Source organism: Lemur catta, chromosome 5, assembly GCF_020740605.2.
Source record: "Lemur catta isolate mLemCat1 chromosome 5, mLemCat1.pri, whole genome shotgun sequence".
In the NCBI taxonomy this organism is placed as follows: Eukaryota; Metazoa; Chordata; class Mammalia; order Primates; family Lemuridae; genus Lemur; species Lemur catta.
In genome coordinates, this window is record NC_059132.1 from 45,015,414 (window position 1) to 45,033,203 (window position 17,790).

A 17,790-nucleotide genomic window follows, 5' to 3' on the forward strand; every position below is an offset into this window, starting at 1 on the left:
GAAGGCTGTTGGAATTTTGCTTTTACTCTGACAAAGGAATCTATGGGAAGGATTTGAGCAGGCAATTGAATATGTGAGGAACTGTGAGGTTGATTTAAGCTTCTGATAAAAAAGAAGGAAGGCATTTTACAATGTAGAATCTCCTACCCCCATCGGTCCCTCCCACATACCCATTTCTTTTTGAGACTTCATTAGATCGTGGAACATTGCAAATTCCTCAGGGGACAAGTGACTAGTGGGCTGAATCTGTTGATTAAGTAACAGGATAGCAATTTGGCAGGAAGCTGACACTTTCTGTGATCTCAACTGAATTCAGTCACAAACAAGAATGTGTACACATGAGGAAAAGAAGGTGAATGAATATATGTGGTGATATTTTTCAAAGTATGTATGTTAGAGTTAGATATTCTTAACGTGATTTAATAATAAGGTGATTTATAAAATGAAGTAACAAAAATATCAGGTACTTGGGAGACATCTACAAGAACTGGCTACTACCTTGAAAAAAGAACCAAGGCCAGAGGCTTTTGTAGAGGTTTCACCGTGTCACGTTAATTTAGAAGATGGGACAGGTTCAAAGAAGAAAATAGATCAAATCAAAAGTCAAGTATGTATGAAATGTAACATGTCAACAGTTCATCTATAGCTGGTTAAGTAACATAAAGTGTTTATGATAGTGATTTCAGTGTGTAGCTTTCATTTGTATTTTTATTATAATTGATTTTATTAGTTATATATCTTTACATGCATTTATTTTCTAAACTCTGTCATTCAGCCATTTTTTCTTCTAATTGCATATGGTTTTTCTTATAACATCTTTAGGAAAATGCAGAGTTAAACATCATTCCTCACAGAAGTTGAGAGCCTTTTTTGTTGTTGTTGTTCAACTGTGGTCTTTAGTGATTTCACTATTGCTATGGTGAGGGAAGCCTGATTAACCAAGAGGATAATGTTTCATGGAATGTTCCATAATATTTTCTGATTTCCCATTTTCAGTTTTGAGAATGGACACAGGATCTGTGTATATGTCTTTCATGGATTTCGGGGTAACTTGGTTTTTTTTGTATTGCTTGTTTTTTGAGACAGTCTCACTCAGTCACCCTGGGTAGAGTGCTGTGCATCAGCATAGCTCACAGCAACCTCAAACTCCTGGGCTCCAGCGATCCTCCTGCCTCAGCCTCCTGTGTAGCTAGGACTACAGGCACTTGCCACAATGCCCGGCTATTTTTTTTTTCTTTCCTTTTTTTTTTTTTTTTTTGAGACAGAGTCTCACTCTGTTGCCCGGGCTAGAGTGAGTGCCGTGGCATCATCGTAGCTCACAGCAACCTCAAACTCCTGGACTCAAGCAATCCTCCTGCCTCAGCCTCCTGAGTAGCTGGGACTACAGGCATGCGCCACTATGCCCGGCTAATTTTTTCTAAATGTATTTTTAGCTGTCCATATAATTTCTCTCTATTTTCAGTAGAGACGGGGTCTCGCTCTTGCTCAGGCTGGTCTCGAACTCCTGAGCTCAAACAATCCGCCCGCCTCGGCCTCCCAGAGGGCTAGGATTACAGGCGTGAGCCACCACGCCCGGCCGCGGCTAATTTTTTGTTTCTATTTTTAGTTGCCCAGCTCAGTTTTTCTATTTTCAGTAGAGACGGGGTCTTGCTCTTGCTCAGGCCGGTCTAGAACTCCTGACCCCAAGTAATCCTCCCGCCTCAGCCTCCCAGATTACTAGGATTAGAGGCATGAGCCACCGCACCCGGCCTATTTCAGGATAACTTGTATGGAAAGGCTATCTTTAGTATTCTCCAAAATGCAAATATTTAGGCTGATTTACAAACTGTTTCAAAACGTAGACATTTCCTTCACCTTCCTTTCATTTACATGGTTTGTAAAAGCACAGAAGAAAAAAAGAATGAAATTAGGTCTTTCCCAGCAACATGGATAGAACTGGAGGCTATTCTCTTCAATGAAATAAAAGAAAAATACCACATGTTCTCACTTGTAAGTGGGAACTATATCATGTGTACACGTAAACATAGAAAGTGGAATAACAGACATTTGTAGATTCAGAAGGGATTGAGGGGAGTCAGGGGTGAAATGTTATTTAATGGGTACAATAAACACCATTCAGGTGATGATTACATTAAAAGCCCAAACTTCATTCATATCTACACAGTATATCAATATCACAGAACTACGCATGTATGCCCTAAATATATAAAAAGAAAAACATTGTTAAAAAGCATAGAAATATTAAGATCATATATAGTATGCACATGTAAAATAGAGAATTAAGGAAATATTGGGATATTATACACATACCATACAGTTCACTCATTTAAAGAATAAAAGTCACTGTCTCTCAGTATCCCCACAGAGCTGTGTAACCATGACCACAGTCCATTTTAGAATATTTTCATCACCCTAAAAAGAGACTCCATAGCCCTTAGCCACTCACCCATGTCCCTCCACCTTCTGCTTCCTAGGCAACCATCTTCTAATTTTTGTCTCTGCCAACTTGTTTGTTGTGGACATTTAATAAACATAGAGTCATTATAGAATGTGTCATACTTCATGACTGGCTTCTTTCCCATAGCCTCATGTTTCAGGGGTCGTGTGTGTTGTAGCACATATCAATACTTCCTTTCTATTTTAGTTGAGTACTATTTGCTTGTATGGTATACCAGTTACTCACTCATCGGTTGCTGACATTTATGTCGCTTCTGCTTTGGGGCTGTTTTGAATAATGCAGCTATGAAGATTCATTTCGTAGTTACTATGTGGACATATGTTGTCATTTCCCTGCCACAGGATTTTATCCTCAGAGTTCTTTGGGCTGGAGTCACCATCTCTCTGCCTCACTCATGCCATCCTTTCTGCCTTTTCAGTTTCTGTTCATCTAGCCTCATTTATTCAGACCCAGCACACAATTTCCCCTTCTCTGTGAAGCTTTCCCTTGCTGACTTTACACTTCAGCACTTGTGGTCTAGTCTGTGCAGAACAATCTAGCTCTTAATTTTACATTGCTTTTACTTTTTCTCAGAGTCCCCTGGCCACTCCCTAACTTAGATTCAGGGCTTGGGAGAGTCAAGGTGCTTTCTCCTGGTGTGGACGGTATGATTCCCCAGCGGGAATGTGGACCTCAGAAAGAAACTCATCCTCACCTGCATCGTGGATCCACTCCCCGTGTTCAGCCACTCCTGGCCCTGTGAGCTGCTTATCTTTCTTGTCCTTCCCAGAATTTGGAGTATTTGTTTTGCTTTTCTATTGAACTCTCATGTTGCCTCTTGGATAATATACTCAGGATGTGGTTGCCTACACGCTCTTTTGGTTCGTCTAGGTGGATAACGTGTGCTGGTAATGCTTCTGGTCAGCCATCTTGAAAACAATTGGATCAGTTCTTAATGTCTTAACTGCTGATTCATATTCCGTTGTTTAGACACACAGGCATTTTATGTATCCATTCATCACTTGATGGCCCTTTGGGTTGTTTCCATGTTTTGGCTATTATGATATTAGTAATGCTGCTAGGAACTTTCATGTTCAATGTTTGTGTTTACGTATCTTTGCAATTCTCTTGGTTGTATACTCCTGAGTTGAATTGCTGGATCATAGGAAATTAGATCCAGCATAGAGATTAATGATCTCCGCTTAATCTTTTGAGGAGCTACCAATCTGTTTTCCAAAGTGGCTGCACCATTTTCCATTCCCATCAGCATTGTATGAGGGCTCTACTTTCTCCACCTCCTTGCCAACACATATTTTCTATCTCTTTGCCCGAAAAATTTCCATCCTAGTGTGTGAAGTGATACCTCATTGTGATTTTGATTAGCATTTCCCTAATGAGTACTGACTTTAAGCATCTTTGGATGTGCTTATTAGGCATGTGTATATCTTCTTAGGAGAAATGTCTACTCTTTTCCCACTTTTAAATTGGTTTGTCTTTTTATTTCTGAATTATAAGTGTTCTTTGTATATCCTGGATACAAGGCCTTTATCAATACATGATTTTCACATATTTTCTCTCTGTGGCTTGGTTTTTCACTTTCACAGAAGTTTTAAATTTTTATACAGTTGAGTGAATCTATTTCTTCTTTTGGTGTTCTGTCTTAGAAATCACTGCCAAATACAGTCACAAAGATTGATGCCTCTGTGTTTTAAGAGTTTTATGGTTTTAGCTCTTCCATTTAGCTCTCCTATTTGGAGTTAATTTTTAGACATGGAAATTGGAGGGAGTCTGCCTTTAGTCTTTTGCATGTGGATGTAGAGCTTTCCCTGCACCAGTTGTTGAAAAGATGATTCTTTTCCCATTTGGGTGGTTTGTTAACCTTCTTGAAAATCAATTGGTCATAAAGGCAAGGGTTTAATTTTGAACTAACCGTTCAGATGGTTGCTCTGTGTCTGTTCTTATGTCAGTACCCAGTCAAATTTCATAAGAAATTTTTTGCAATCTGTTACATATTACCAGTTGTCTTATGTAATAGTAAAAAGTCAATGTATTGAATGTCTTCATTTTTTGCTTTTTGAAGGAGCTTATGGCCAGCTTATGCCTTGCTGACTCCACAACTTGAGTGGAAATCAGGCTTACAAAGACAGAGTCCATTCTTTCAATTTTCTCCACTCAAACCTTTAATCTGTCACCCAGAGCCTCCCTCTTCACTCCCATTTCCATAAGTTCTTGGTCATGGGCTGTGCTGACTGAGTCTGCTATTTATTGTATTGTGTTTTATCAACTCATTATAATTCAGAGAATCATCTGTAGATTTTTATATCTAAGAAAGAAGATTAGGTCTGAGCTGTCAGCTTTTCTCATTGGAAATTAAGTTCATCCATCATCTTTCAGTTCACAGTAGCCCCTCTTTCCACCTGGTACCTGGTTCTTTAGTATAACACTGGCACTGATCCTATTCTTAGCACATGTACCCCAGAGGTGTAGATGGGTGCCAGTGGTGTCAGTGGTGGCTGGGTGCGTTGGTGCCTGGGCCTCCAGGTAGTGTGGCCCAGCAGCTGTGATGACAGTGGCAGGTTGGTCCTCACGCTCCCAGGTGGCACATGTGGCACCGTTTGTGACAGTAGCAATGGTGGGCCAGTCCTGAGCCCCTGGGTGGCACATTTGTGTGTGCACTGATGGTGGTGGGCAGGTCAGGGGAAGGTCAGGCGAAAGAGCTGTCAGCATTGCCCAGTTGGGAAGGCCTATCTTCCAGACCCCAGATTGTGGGGGTGGGGGTGGGCAGTAGCACTGTCCTCAGGCCCCCGAAGGTGCACCGGCCTGGGAAGGGCGGGCTGATCCTCAGGAACCTGGGTTGTGCATGTGGGCACTGGTGATGGCAGCAGCTAAAACAGGCAGGCTGGCCTTGTCTTCAGGTTCTCATGTGGTGCATGCAGGTACAAGCCGCAGCATGTCAGGTAGGCTTGTCCACAGGATTTGGTGTGGTACATATGAGCAGGCCAGTCCTCACGTCACCTGAAAGTGTGCACAGGTGCATGGTGGCCCTGCCGTGGAGGGGGTGGGGTTACCATCATAGGCAGTGACCACAGTCAGGTGGCCCCTAGGCTCTTGGGAGCATGCACCTAGGTTCCCTTTGTCCTTGGGCAGATTCTCTCGTGGGCCAGACCACCTATTCCTAGAGATAGAGGGTGCTATGTGAGCTAGAGTTTTGGGGACCCAGCCACGCCTCTTGGTCCAGGTGGTGCACGATGCTATAACCCTTTAGGAGAATGTAAGGAGCTGTCAGCGGGGCTCCAGGCATGTGCACACGCAGGGGCTGCAGGACCACAGGGTAGGTGGAGCTTAGCCTGGTGGGGCCTGGGTGCTTACAGTGCAATATCCTGCAGCAGCTGGGTCTCAGGGTTGAGTGCGACTCAGCGTGAATTGCCTCTTGGGCACAGCCCGGTTGTGTGGGCTCCAGGCAGCTCCCTTTGTTAGATTCAGGACCTGCAAGGGCTGAGGGCTCTCCGTGGCTAGGATTGCAGGTGCCCTTGGGGGATTGTGCATCGCTGGGGATAGGGGAGTCTGTCCTGGCGCTGAGCTGATCCTGCCAGCCTGGCTGCTTCGCTTCCTTTTCATTCCTTGTTTAGGAGGGTCCCTGCTGAATTCCAGTGTTGTCTCTTAGAGGAGTTCTTCAAGGCATCTAATCTACTTGTTCTGTGGTCCCTCTCTGTGGAGTAGTCAAGTGCTAGGTGCCTCCATCAGCCATCTTGATGACATCTCTATCTACGGGATGAGTATGAAAGAAGGTATGGAAACGTTTTTAAGCCAGGACAATCTACCCCCTGGCTGCATTCTTTTTACATTTCTCCCACTTCAAAAACACACCACTTCCTACTCACTACACCCAGAAGTGTCATTGATTGTGGCTTTACACACAGGCTGGAAGCTCAAGAGCTGCCATTCCAGATGGATGTACTCAATGTATATCATTTTTGCACTATTGTAAAGTTACAAAATTATAATTTTAACCATCCTAACTCAGGGACCATCTACATATCGTAAATTGAAACGTGGACAGGCTGAAAATGGGAAACTAATATTTGAACCCAAGAAGTCCTGGATCCTTGCTATTTAATTTTCTTTAGCTTATCTCTCATGTTGATTTTACTTTAGCTGCTGTGTAGCAGCAGTGCGCTTTCTTCCAGGTTTCAGTATCATTTCTTCACTGGCCTTGACACCCTCCCTGTCATCCTGTACCAGGGCCTTCAGACTTCCACTAACAGTCTCCTGGAAGACCTTTTGGTTTTCATTCTTATTCTTGTCTAGGTCCTTGGAACATCCTCCTTCCTCCTGGTCCCAAGGGATCCTACATGTTTTAGTGGTTCTTGTTGTCTAATGTCAGCACGCCCTATTTAGTATCCATGTCTGTACCAATTCTCTATTGCTGTGTAACAACCCACCTCAAAATTCAGTGTCTCCAAACAACATGATTTTGTTCACAATCTGCAGTTTTAAGCAGGGCTCAGAGAGGCCAGCTCATTCCTTCTCTTACTTGGCAACAGCTGGGGTGACGTGAAACTGGGGACTAGAATTACCTAAAGGCATGTTTGTTCACACATCTGGCAGCCAAAGCTGCCTTGTGGCTGGTACTCTAGCTGGGGTGCTTAGCTGGAGCTACGGGAGGATTCACCATGCGGCTTGGGCTTCCTCACAATATGGCGACCGTGTTCCATGGATAGGCTTCCCTAGAGAGAGCTGTCAGGTGGAAGCTAAATTATGTGTTCTAACCTAAGCTTACAAGTCACACAGCAGTTCCACCATGTTATAGTCACTAGAAACCAGTTGCTAAAGTCAGTTCATTTTCAGGAGAGGGAATTTCATGGCAGAAATGTCAAGCAGTTTGTAGACATGTTTTAAAACTATCACTTCACTCACTTTTTTAAAATCAGATAATCATTACAGCTAAAGGAAAATCATTTATTCCAACTCGGTACTGCTGAAATTCTACAAAGTATTTTTGGTGGTGGTGGTTGTTTAATGTGCTCCCTTATTTTGTCTAAAGAATCAAAAGATTATAATATAGTGCTATTGAATAAAGACATTTTTGTTCAAATGAATGGATTTTGTCACATTTATAGTGGGAGATGATTGCTTCCTAACCCCAAGGATCATCACTCCTGGGAATGTAATTCAAATGATCCTAAGGCATTTGCCGTTCAGAAAAAGGCTTATGACATTAGAATGCATATGTCCAGGATTCATTAATCTGAGTCTTACTTTGAAAGTCTTTTTCTGGGAGCCATTTATTGACTCAGGCCTAAATAACTCAATAAGATATCCCTGAGACTTCTCTAGATATTCTGGGGAATAGTCATGCAAGAAGGGGCATGAGACTTTCTATTACGAGCCATTTCAAGGATGAAAGAATTGAATCAAGCATAGAAAAATCTAAGATCAAGTGCAAATGTTGTGTGGCAAAGAGGATGAGACTAAAGACTCTGTTTTTGTGATTGGTGGTGGTTTTAACTTTGGCCTTGATTTCCTGAGCAATTCAAGTGTCTGTATTTCAGGAATCTAGTACAGTATAGATAAAATTTTCTTGCAATTAACTTTATTTCAAAATGTGTTATTAGTTTTCTGTGAGGCTATTGTCAGCCTACGTCGTTACCAAACTATATTATTTTGTTCTTGCAGATTGATCAACAGAAACAAGCACTGGAATTTCCATGTTCAAAATGTGGACGTCAGTATGCAAAGAATCAAGTTGTTCAGCCGGAATCGTTACCTAAGGAAATAATCCAAGAAAGATATGAGAAATTACAGACAAAGAATATGAGGTTGAAGCAAGCAATAGTAGACCTCAAAAATTACATGGAAAAGAATATGGTAGACCGTCATCAAGCTGACCAGTGTAAACGGGAGATTAAAGCAAAAGCCGAACAGACTGTTGCAGAACAATTCAAAAAAATCAATCTGTTTTTGCAGGTTGGTTCATTTACCTGTGATGCACTTTCATTTATTTCACTGCAGATTATATCGTGGATATATACATTGTATGTGTTTCCTCTACTTCCCCTACGGTAATTTACTTTGTAGATTTCTAGAAGGAAATTGCTATCTGTTTCTCCCTTTAAATTTTTGTTTCCATCATCATTAGAACTAATACGGTCTTTCGGAGTAATGATTCTCCTCCTTAGAGTCATTTGATTATTAAGTCCAGTTGTCATAAAACAAGATTATTAGGAAAAGAAAAAAAACTTATGATTTAGAAATTATCCCATACTCTTGAACTGTTTTTAAGTTATATTGTTCAGGTTTTACAATTTTAAATTGATTCTATAATTCTTTCGATTATCAGATTACATGCGTACTATTTTTAAGAATGATCCAATTTTTTTCTTTGAAAAACATTGTCTTTATACTTATTATAATATAATTGTAGTTTTTTGTCTACAAGTATCCACAGATTTACTGAGTACAATGTGGGTGGTAGATGTACTTATCTATTTTCTACATGATATTGTAATCTAATTTGATTCCAAAAAGTTGCCAGTTTTTTCTATTTCAAAATATTAGGGGTATATAAATATTTTTCTTACATGGATAGCTTTTGTAATGCTTGAGACAGGGCTATTAGTGTGCCTATCACCCAAAGAGTGTTCATTGCATCCGTTAGGTAGGTTTTCACTCCTCTCCTCATCCCCGGTTTCCCCTGCTTGATTTCCAATCACTTTTACTTCCCTCTGTGCACATGTGTGCCCATCATTTAGTTCCAATTTATTAGAAAATGCATGTGATGTTTGTTTTTCCATTCTTGAGATACTGCACTTAGAATAACGGTCTCCAGCTCCATCCACATTGCTGCAAAAGACATTAATTCATCCTTTTTTATGGCCGAGTAGTACTTCATGGTATGTATGTATATATATATATATATATACACACACACACACATATATATATACCACATTTGTTAATCCCCTCACTAATTGACGTGCACTTAGGTTGATTCCAGATCTTTGCAATTGTGAATTGTGCTGAAATAAACATTTTAATGCAGGTGTCTTGTTGAAAAAAACGACTTCCTTTCCTTTGGGTAGATTCCTAGTACTGAGATTGCTGGATTGAATGGTAGGTCTACATTTAGTTCTTTGAGAAATCTCCATACTATTTTCCATACAGGTTGTACTAATTTTCTGTCCTGCTAACAATGTGTAAGTGTTCCTCTCTCTGTTCTTCCAAGCCAGCATCTATTGCTTTTTTTGACTTTTTAATGAGTGCCATTCTGAAAGGGGTAAGGTGATGTCTCATTGTGTTTTTAATTTGCATTTTCCTGGTGATTAGTGATGTTGAACATTTTTTTTTTATTTGTTGACCATTGGTCTCTCTTCTTTTGAAAAACTTCTGTTCATGTCTTCTGCCCACATTTTTTTATTTCAGCATATTAAAGAGGTACAAATGTTTAGGTTACATATATTGCCTTTGCTTCCCCCTCCCCCCCAGTCAGAGCTGCAAGCACATCCATCCCCCAGACAGTGCGCATCACACTCATCATGTATGTATATACCCCTCCCCTCCCCTCTCCCATCAGGCTCAATGCCTGATGAATGTTATTTCTACATGTGCACTTAGGTGTGGATGAGTTAAAACCAATTTGATGGTGAGTACCTGTGGTGCTTATTTTTCCATTCTTGGGATACTTCACTTAGTAGAATGGGTTCTAGCTCTATCTAGGAAATACAAGAAGTGCTGTATCACCATTGTTTCTTATAGCTGAATAGTACTCCCTGGTATACATATACCACATTTTATTAATCCACTCATGTATTGATGGGCACTTGAGTTGTTTCCGCATCTTTGCAATTGTGAAGTGTGCTGCTATAAACATTCGAGTGCAGATGTCTTTTTTACAGAATGTCTTTTGGTCTTTGGGGTAGATTCCCAGTAATGGGATTGCTGGATCAAATGGTAGATCTACTTGTATCTGTTTAAGGTATCTCCATATTGCTTTCCACAAAGGTTGCACTAGTTTACAGTCCCACCAGCATTGTATGAGTGTTCTTATCTCTCTGCATCCACGCCAACATTTCTTGTTTGGGGACTTTTTGATAAAGGCCATTCTCACTGGAGATAAGTGATATTTCATTGTGGTTTTGATTTGCATTTCCCTGATGATTAGAGATGTTGAGCATTTTTTCATGTGTTTATTGGCCATCCTTCTGTCTTCTTTTGAAAAGTTTCTGTTCATGTCCTTTGCCCACTTTTTGATAGGGTTGTTTGATCTTTTTTTGCTGATTTTCCTGAGTTCTAAATAGATTCTAGTTATCAGCCCTTTATCAGATGTGTAACATGCAAATATTTTTTCCCATTCTATAGGTTGTCTGTTTGCTCTTGTGATAGTTTCTTTGGCTGTGCAGAAGCTTTTTAATTTGATCAGGCCCCATTTATTTATTTTTGTTGTTGCTGTGATTGCCTTTGGGATCTTCTTCATAAATTCTTTGCCTAGGCCAATGTCTTATAAGAGTTTTTCCAACATTTTCCTCTAGAATTCTTATAGTTTCATGCATTAGGTTTAAGTCTGTTATCCACTGTGAGTTGATTTTTGTGAGAGGTGAAAGGTGTGGATCCTATTTCAGTCTTCTATATGTGGCTATCCAGTTTTCTGAGCACAGTTTATTGAAAAAGGATTCTTTTCCCCAGTGTATGTTTTTGTCTGCTTTGTCAAAGATTAAATGGCTAAATGAGGATGGTTTTATATCTGTGTTCTTAATTCTGTTCCACTGGTCTCTGTACCTGTTCTTGTGCCAGTACCATGCTGTTTTAGTTACTATAGCCTTGTAATATAGTTTGAAGTCTGGTACATTGATGCCTCCCATTTTGTTCTTTTTGCATAGGATTGCTTTTGTTATATGGGGTCTTCTCTGGTTCCATACAAAGTGTTAAATTATTTTTTCTAGATCTGTGAGAAATGATGTTGATATTTTAATAGGGATTGCATTGTATCTTAGATCACTTTGGGTAGTATAGGCATTCTAACAACATTGATTCTGCCAATGCACGAGCATGGTATGGTTTTCCACCATTTTACATCCTCTGCTATTTCCTTCCTCAGTGTTTCATAGTTCTCCTTGTAGAGGTCCTGTACCTTCTTAGTTAAATATATTTCTAGGTACTTTATTTTCATTGTTGCTACTCTGAAGAGTATTGAGTCTTTGATTTGGTTCTGAGGTTGACTGTTATTGGCATATATGAATGCCTCTGATTTGTGTGTATTGATTTTGTATCCTGAGACTTTACTGAATTCATTTATCAATTCCAAGAGTCTGTTGGTTGAATCCTTTGGGTGTTCTAGATATAATATCATATCATCAGCAAAGAGTGAGAGTTTGATCTCTTCTGCCCCCATTTGGATGCCCTTAATTTCCCCTCTCTTGTCTAATTGCTCTAGCAAGGATGTCCAGCACTATGTTGAACAGTGGGCATCCTTTTCTGATTCCAGTTCTAAGTGTGAATGCTTTCCATTTTTCCCCATTCAGGATGATGTTGGCTGTGGGTTTGTCATATATGGTTTGTATCATTTTTAGGTAAGCCCCGCCTATGCTTATTTTGTTAAGCATTCTTTTCATAAAAGAGTGTTGAATTTTGTCAGATGCTTTCTCTGCGTCTATTGAGAGGGTCATATGGTCTTTGTTTTTGCTACTATTTATGTGGTGAGTTATATTTATAGATTTGTGTATGTTGAACCATCCCTGCATCTCTGGGATGAAGCCCACTTGGTTGTGATGGATTATTTTTGTGAGAAGCACCTGAATTCGGTTGGCTAGGGTTTTGATGAGAATTTTTGCATCTATATTCATAAGGGGTGTTGGTCTGCAGTTTTCTTTTTTTGTTGTATCCTTTCCTGGTTTTGGTATCAGGGTTATGTTGGCTTCATAAAATGTGTTGAGGAGGATTCCATCCTTCCTGATGTTGCGGAATAATTTCTGCAGGATAGGCATCAGTTCTTCTTTGGAGGTGTGGTAAAATTCGGGTGTGAAACCCCTTTAGAGTTATTTGTTTGGGGTTATTTCTTTGCCTCTTGCTGATTTGTTTGAGTTCTTTGTAGATTCTGTATGTTAGCCTTTTATCATATGTAGGATGTGCCAATATTTTCTCCCAATCTGTAGGTTGTTGGTTTTCTCTCTTATTTGCTTTGGCATGTAGAAGCTTTTTAATTTAATCAAATCCCATTTATTTATTGTGTTGTTGCTGTAATTGCCTTTGGGGTCTTAGTCATAAGTTGTTTGCCCAGGCCGATACCTAGAAGTGTTTTTTCTACATTTTCTTTTAGATTTTGTATGGTTTTATGCCTTACATTTAATCCTTTTATCCATCTTGAGTTAATTATTGTGAGTGGTGAGAGCAAAGGGTCCTGTTTCATTCTTCTGCATGTGGCTATCCAGTTTGTTCAGCACTGTTTATTGAATAGAGCTGCTTTTCCCCAGTGTATATTGTCTGCTTTTTCAAAGATGAATTGGCTGTAGGTAGATGGTTTTATATCTGGATTCTCTGTTCCATTCCATTGGTCTGTGTCTCTGTTTTTTTGTACCAATCTCATGCTGTTTTAGTTACTATAGCCTGGTAGTATAGTTTGAAGGCTGGTAATGTGATGCCTCCAGATTAATTCTTTTTGCTTAAGATTCCTTTGGCTCTTTGGGCTCCTTTATGGTTCCAAATGAAGTGCAGAATTATTTTTTCTAGCTCTTTATATATATATATTTTTTTTATTTTCTATTTCTTTTACTTCTGTTCTGACATTTGTTCTTTCTTTTCTTCCACTGGCTTTGAGTTTGGTTTCCTCTTTTTCTTCTAGTTCCTTGACATGTGCTGGTAGCTTATTAGTTTGTGATATTTCTGTCTTTTTGATGTAGGCATTGAAAGCTATGAGTTTACCCCTGAGGGATGCTTTTGGAAAATCCTATATCTTGCGATAGCTTCTGTCCCCTTTGTCATTCAGTGCAAGGGACCTTTTATTTCCATCTTAATTTCATTCTGGATCCTATAATCATTGCACAGCAGGTTGTTTAATTATCTTGTCTTTGTGTAGATTTGAGTGTTTCGCTTGTGATTGATTTCTTGTTTTATTCCACTATGGTCTAAGAAAGTACATGGTATGATTTTAATTTTTATGAATTTCTTAAGACATGTGTTGTGGCCTAAGATATGATCAGTCTTGGAGAATGTCCTATGTGCTGATGAGAAGGATGTATATTCAGTAGTTTTTGGGGTAGAGTATTACGTAGAGGTCTCTTAGGCCCGTGTATTTTAGAGTCCTGTTTAAGTCCAGTGTTGATTTATTTATTTTCTGCTTTGATGATTTGTCCAGCTCTGACTGTGGGGTGTTGAAGACCATGGCAAGTACAATGCTGCTGTTTATTTCTTTGCTTAGCTCTAGTGGAATTGGCTTCGTGTATCTGGGAGCGCCTGTATTGGGGCACTTATATTTAGGATTGTTATGTCTTTTTGTTAAATTGATCCCTCTACCATTATATAAAGATCCTCTGTGTCATTCTATAGCTTTGTTGATTTAAAGTCCACTTTATCTAGTATGAAATGTCTACACCTGCTCTCTTCTTGTTTCTGTTCATGTGGAATATTTTTTTCCATCCTTTCACATTGAGTCTGTATGTGTCCCTGTGGTTTAGATATGTTTCCTGGAGACAGCAGACATTTGGGTGGTGTTTTGTCAGTCATTTCACCAGACTATGTCTTTTGAGTACAGCATGCAGACTCCTAATGTTGAGTGATAGAATTGATATCTGGGTTGCTGATGGGTTTTTGCCATTTTGGGTAGTACCTTATGGTTTAGTTTTCCCTCTTGTGCTGTTATTTTATAAGAACTGTGAGTTTTAGGTTTTCTTGGGTGATCTTACACTGGTGGGTATCTATTACGCTGATTCATATACAATGCAATTCTGAGTATTTCCTGCAGGACAGGTCTGGCCAGGGCAAATTCCTTCAGTGTTTGCTTGTCTGGAAAAGACTTAATTTCTCCATCCATTGTGAAACTTAGGTTTGTAAGATTCAAAATCCTAGTCTGGCAGTTGTTCTGTTTAAGAAGATTGAAGATGGGGCCCTATTCCCTTCTGACTTGTAAAATCTCGACTGAGAAGTCTGGAGTTAGCCTGATGAGTTCCCCTTTGTAGGTTAGTTGTTGGCTTTTGTCTTCTTGCTTGCAGAATTTTCTCCTTCATTTTGATTTTGGGTGGGTTGATTACTACACGTCTTGGAGATGCCCTGTTTGCTGTGAATTTTCATGGTGTTTGATGACTGTCTTATATCTGGATGTCTGAATCTCTGGCAATACCAATAAGTTCCTCCATAAGTTCCTTAAATAGACTTTCATGCTTTTTGTTCTTTCTTCTTCTCGCTCAGGAATACCTATAATTCATATGTCAGTTTGCTTCACATTGTCTCATATCTATCTCAGTGATTGCTCAGCCTTTTTTATTCTTTTCTCTGCCTTTTTGAATGACTGGATTAGCTCCAGAGCCTTGTCTCAAGCTCTGAGATTCTTTCTTCTCCTTCTTTCATTCTGTTTTTGAAGCTTACTACTATTTTTTAAAATTCCCTAAATAACTCTTTCACTTCTTTATGTTCTGTTACATTCTTTCTTGTGTTGTCTCCTAAGCGACTTTTTCATTGATTTCCTGAAATATTTCTTGGCTGATTTTTGTTGGTTGTCAACTTTCTCTTCAATTCCATCCATCTTATTTGCCATCCACATTCATAAATCCATTTCTGTCATTTTGGCAAATTACATTCTGGTTGGAGTCCAGTATTGTAGCTCCATTGTGATTGCCTGGCAGTGTTGAACGATTTCATTTTTTTCTGTTGCCAGGGTTCTGTTGGTGATTTCTTCTCATTTGACTCCTCTTCACCCGGCTCTGGGCTAATAGGTTCACAGGGTACCTGTTCTCCTTTGCTGAGAACTCTGCTGTTTACTTAGGAGAAGGGGTGGACCCTAGGTGATTCTTTTGTGTCCTAGTCTTGAATGTTGACCCATCAGAGAGGGGTGGGTGCACCGAGAGCCTGTAGAACAGCTGTTCTGTTTTGACCCATTCCCCTGCAATGGCTTCAGCTCAGGGTGGTACTGTATGATCTTCCTATGGGGTGGTGAGTTATTCCCCAGCTTATTGATGGAAGTTTGAGTTGGGGGCTGTATGCAACCCTCTCCACAGAGACTGATGCTGTAGGGGATTGCTCTACTGAGGTTCACCCAGCAGAGGTGACAGTGGCAGCTTGGAGAGGCTCTCTAGGCAGTGTCCTGGGTGAACGGGCTCTGGACATTTGCTTGATCCCAGTCCAGGAGTGATGGGTGCTCAAGGCTGTGGGATCCCTCATGAAGTGTTGGACCTTGGGGAGGTTCTGCCAGCTCACTGGCAGTGGTGAAGACTCAGGGGTTTGTTCTTGGGGCCCAGGCACAACTCTGTAATCTCAGAGGTTGTGTTGCAGGACTGGCCAGGGCCCTAGAGCCACTTGGGCAGAGCTTCAGGCCTAGGTACAGCAAGAGCCTTTGAGCTGGGTCTGGGGATCGCAGGAGCGGAGGTGCACAGATGGGGGGACTGTCCGATTGGCGTGGAGACTGCTGATGCTGAGCCACTTAGGTAGGGGTTTGTCCCAGCTGAAGGACCACAGAGGTTCTCCCCCTCTACCTAGATCCCACCAAGGCAGTTGTCCAAGTCTTCCCAGTTGGTTCCTGTAGCATCTGAGGCTCCTCCTCTGCTCAGAACTCACACTGGGGAGTGGGGCACTCGGCTCGCTGACACAGGCACGGCACAGGGAAGCGTCGGTTCTGTATGCTCCCTCCCTGGCCCAGCAGGAGTGATGGGAAGACTCCTGCTGGAAAGCTGAGTCCTGAACAGACCTGGCTCCGTGCACCTGAGCATTCAGGGTGGTGTAAGCTATAGAAACCCAGGAGCAGCAGCCACCACATCCCTGCTGTGCCTGTTCTCCAGGGCAGTGTCTCTGCACAGACTCTGCTGCAGCTCCCCATCAGTCCACAGGTCTGCAGTAGTGGAGGGAGTCCCCTCCCGGGTCAAGCCACCTGCAACTTTTATCTGCTGCTTAAAAGCAACACCCACACAGGCTGCTTCTATTCTCCCTCTTTCCCTGTTCCCAGCAGTGTGAATTATATTGGGACACCCAGGTTAATTTCTGAGACAGTAGGTGCTGCTTGTGAATAAGAGTCTACCAGGCCTCGTTTGATTGAATCAGTAGATGCTGTCATGGGCTGTGCAAATTATTCTCCCTGCCAGTAGGTGGTGCTTCTAGGAAAGAGCCAGCTGCAGAGTTGTTCTCTGGGGCCTGTGGCTGGCTCAAGTCCCTCAGAGAAGTTCTCAAATGCGCCAGGCCGTGGGAGGGGACTCCTTCTTCTCCATGACAGTAGCAGTGGGTGGAGGAGCCAGGCTGGACAGGGCTGGGTCAGAGAGCCTGCCTCAGGCTCAGCAGAGGCAGGTGTCAAAGGTCAGTTCCCAGGATGCTGGATAAAGCCACTAGGAAGGGACTGAAGCAAGTTATCAAACTAGAAAGGCTGCTCGTAGGAGAGGGGCCATCTGGGAATCACAGACTGGCTGTGGGAGTGGGTTTCACTCTTCTCCCTCCTTCTCTGTCCTGGTCATCTCCTTACAGCATATGGTTGCAAACGGGAGGCCAAACTTGCTCAGCTCACGAGCAGTGGTGCCGTGGGTTGGGAACTTCACTGCCTGAGGTCCTGCCTCAGTCTGAAAGTGTGGCTTTCCTGTGGGGTCAGGGGTGCTCCGCCAGTTCACTGCAGTTCTGACCCACACTGCACTCTGTTGTCAGTTCTGCCCACGTGGGCTCACTTGCATCCGGAAGTTAGTTGTCAGATCTCCCCTCAGTGCCCCCAGACAGTCCTAGTCCTCGGGGCATGAGATCTAGTCCTCGGGGCATGAGATCTGGCCTGCGTGCCTTTCCCCTAGAGCTCCAAGTTCATTCTCTGACCGTGCCAGAGAGAATCGTGCTGGTCCCGAGTTATCCACGAAGTGCTGAAGCAGGCTAGGTATCCCTCTGCCTCAGGGTCCACCCTTCACTGCTGAGTGCCAGTGGGCGGCTACAACGAGTGCTGGTGAGCAGCTCCAGGAAGTGCAAGTGGGCAGGGAACCCCCAGAGTAGGAACCCCTGAAGGGTCCACTGAAGGTCCTCAAGGGGAAAGGTGTGGGCCCCACTGTCTGTGGACACCTCAGTGTCATGGGTGCACCAACAGAGGGGAGACAGCTGCTTTTGAGACTTTCAGTTCAGTCACCCCTTTGGGCTGCAATCAGTGAGAGAAGGGGGAGGAAAAGAGTCTGAATGGATGAGAGCCAGTACTC

The 17,790-nt window shown here is 41.9% G+C and overlaps 1 protein-coding gene across 1 annotated transcript in view; it reads left to right on the forward strand.

Annotated features, from left to right (window-relative positions):
• Window positions 1–17,790, forward strand: part of LOC123638218 (putative coiled-coil domain-containing protein 144C) — a 46,227-nt gene that overhangs the window by 11,855 nt on the left and 16,582 nt on the right. Inside the window, exon 7 of the mRNA XM_045551672.1 lies at window positions 8,114–8,404. Within this exon, the coding sequence (XP_045407628.1) occupies window positions 8,114–8,404 (291 nt within the window). The remainder of the gene's footprint in view (window positions 1–8,113; window positions 8,405–17,790) is intronic.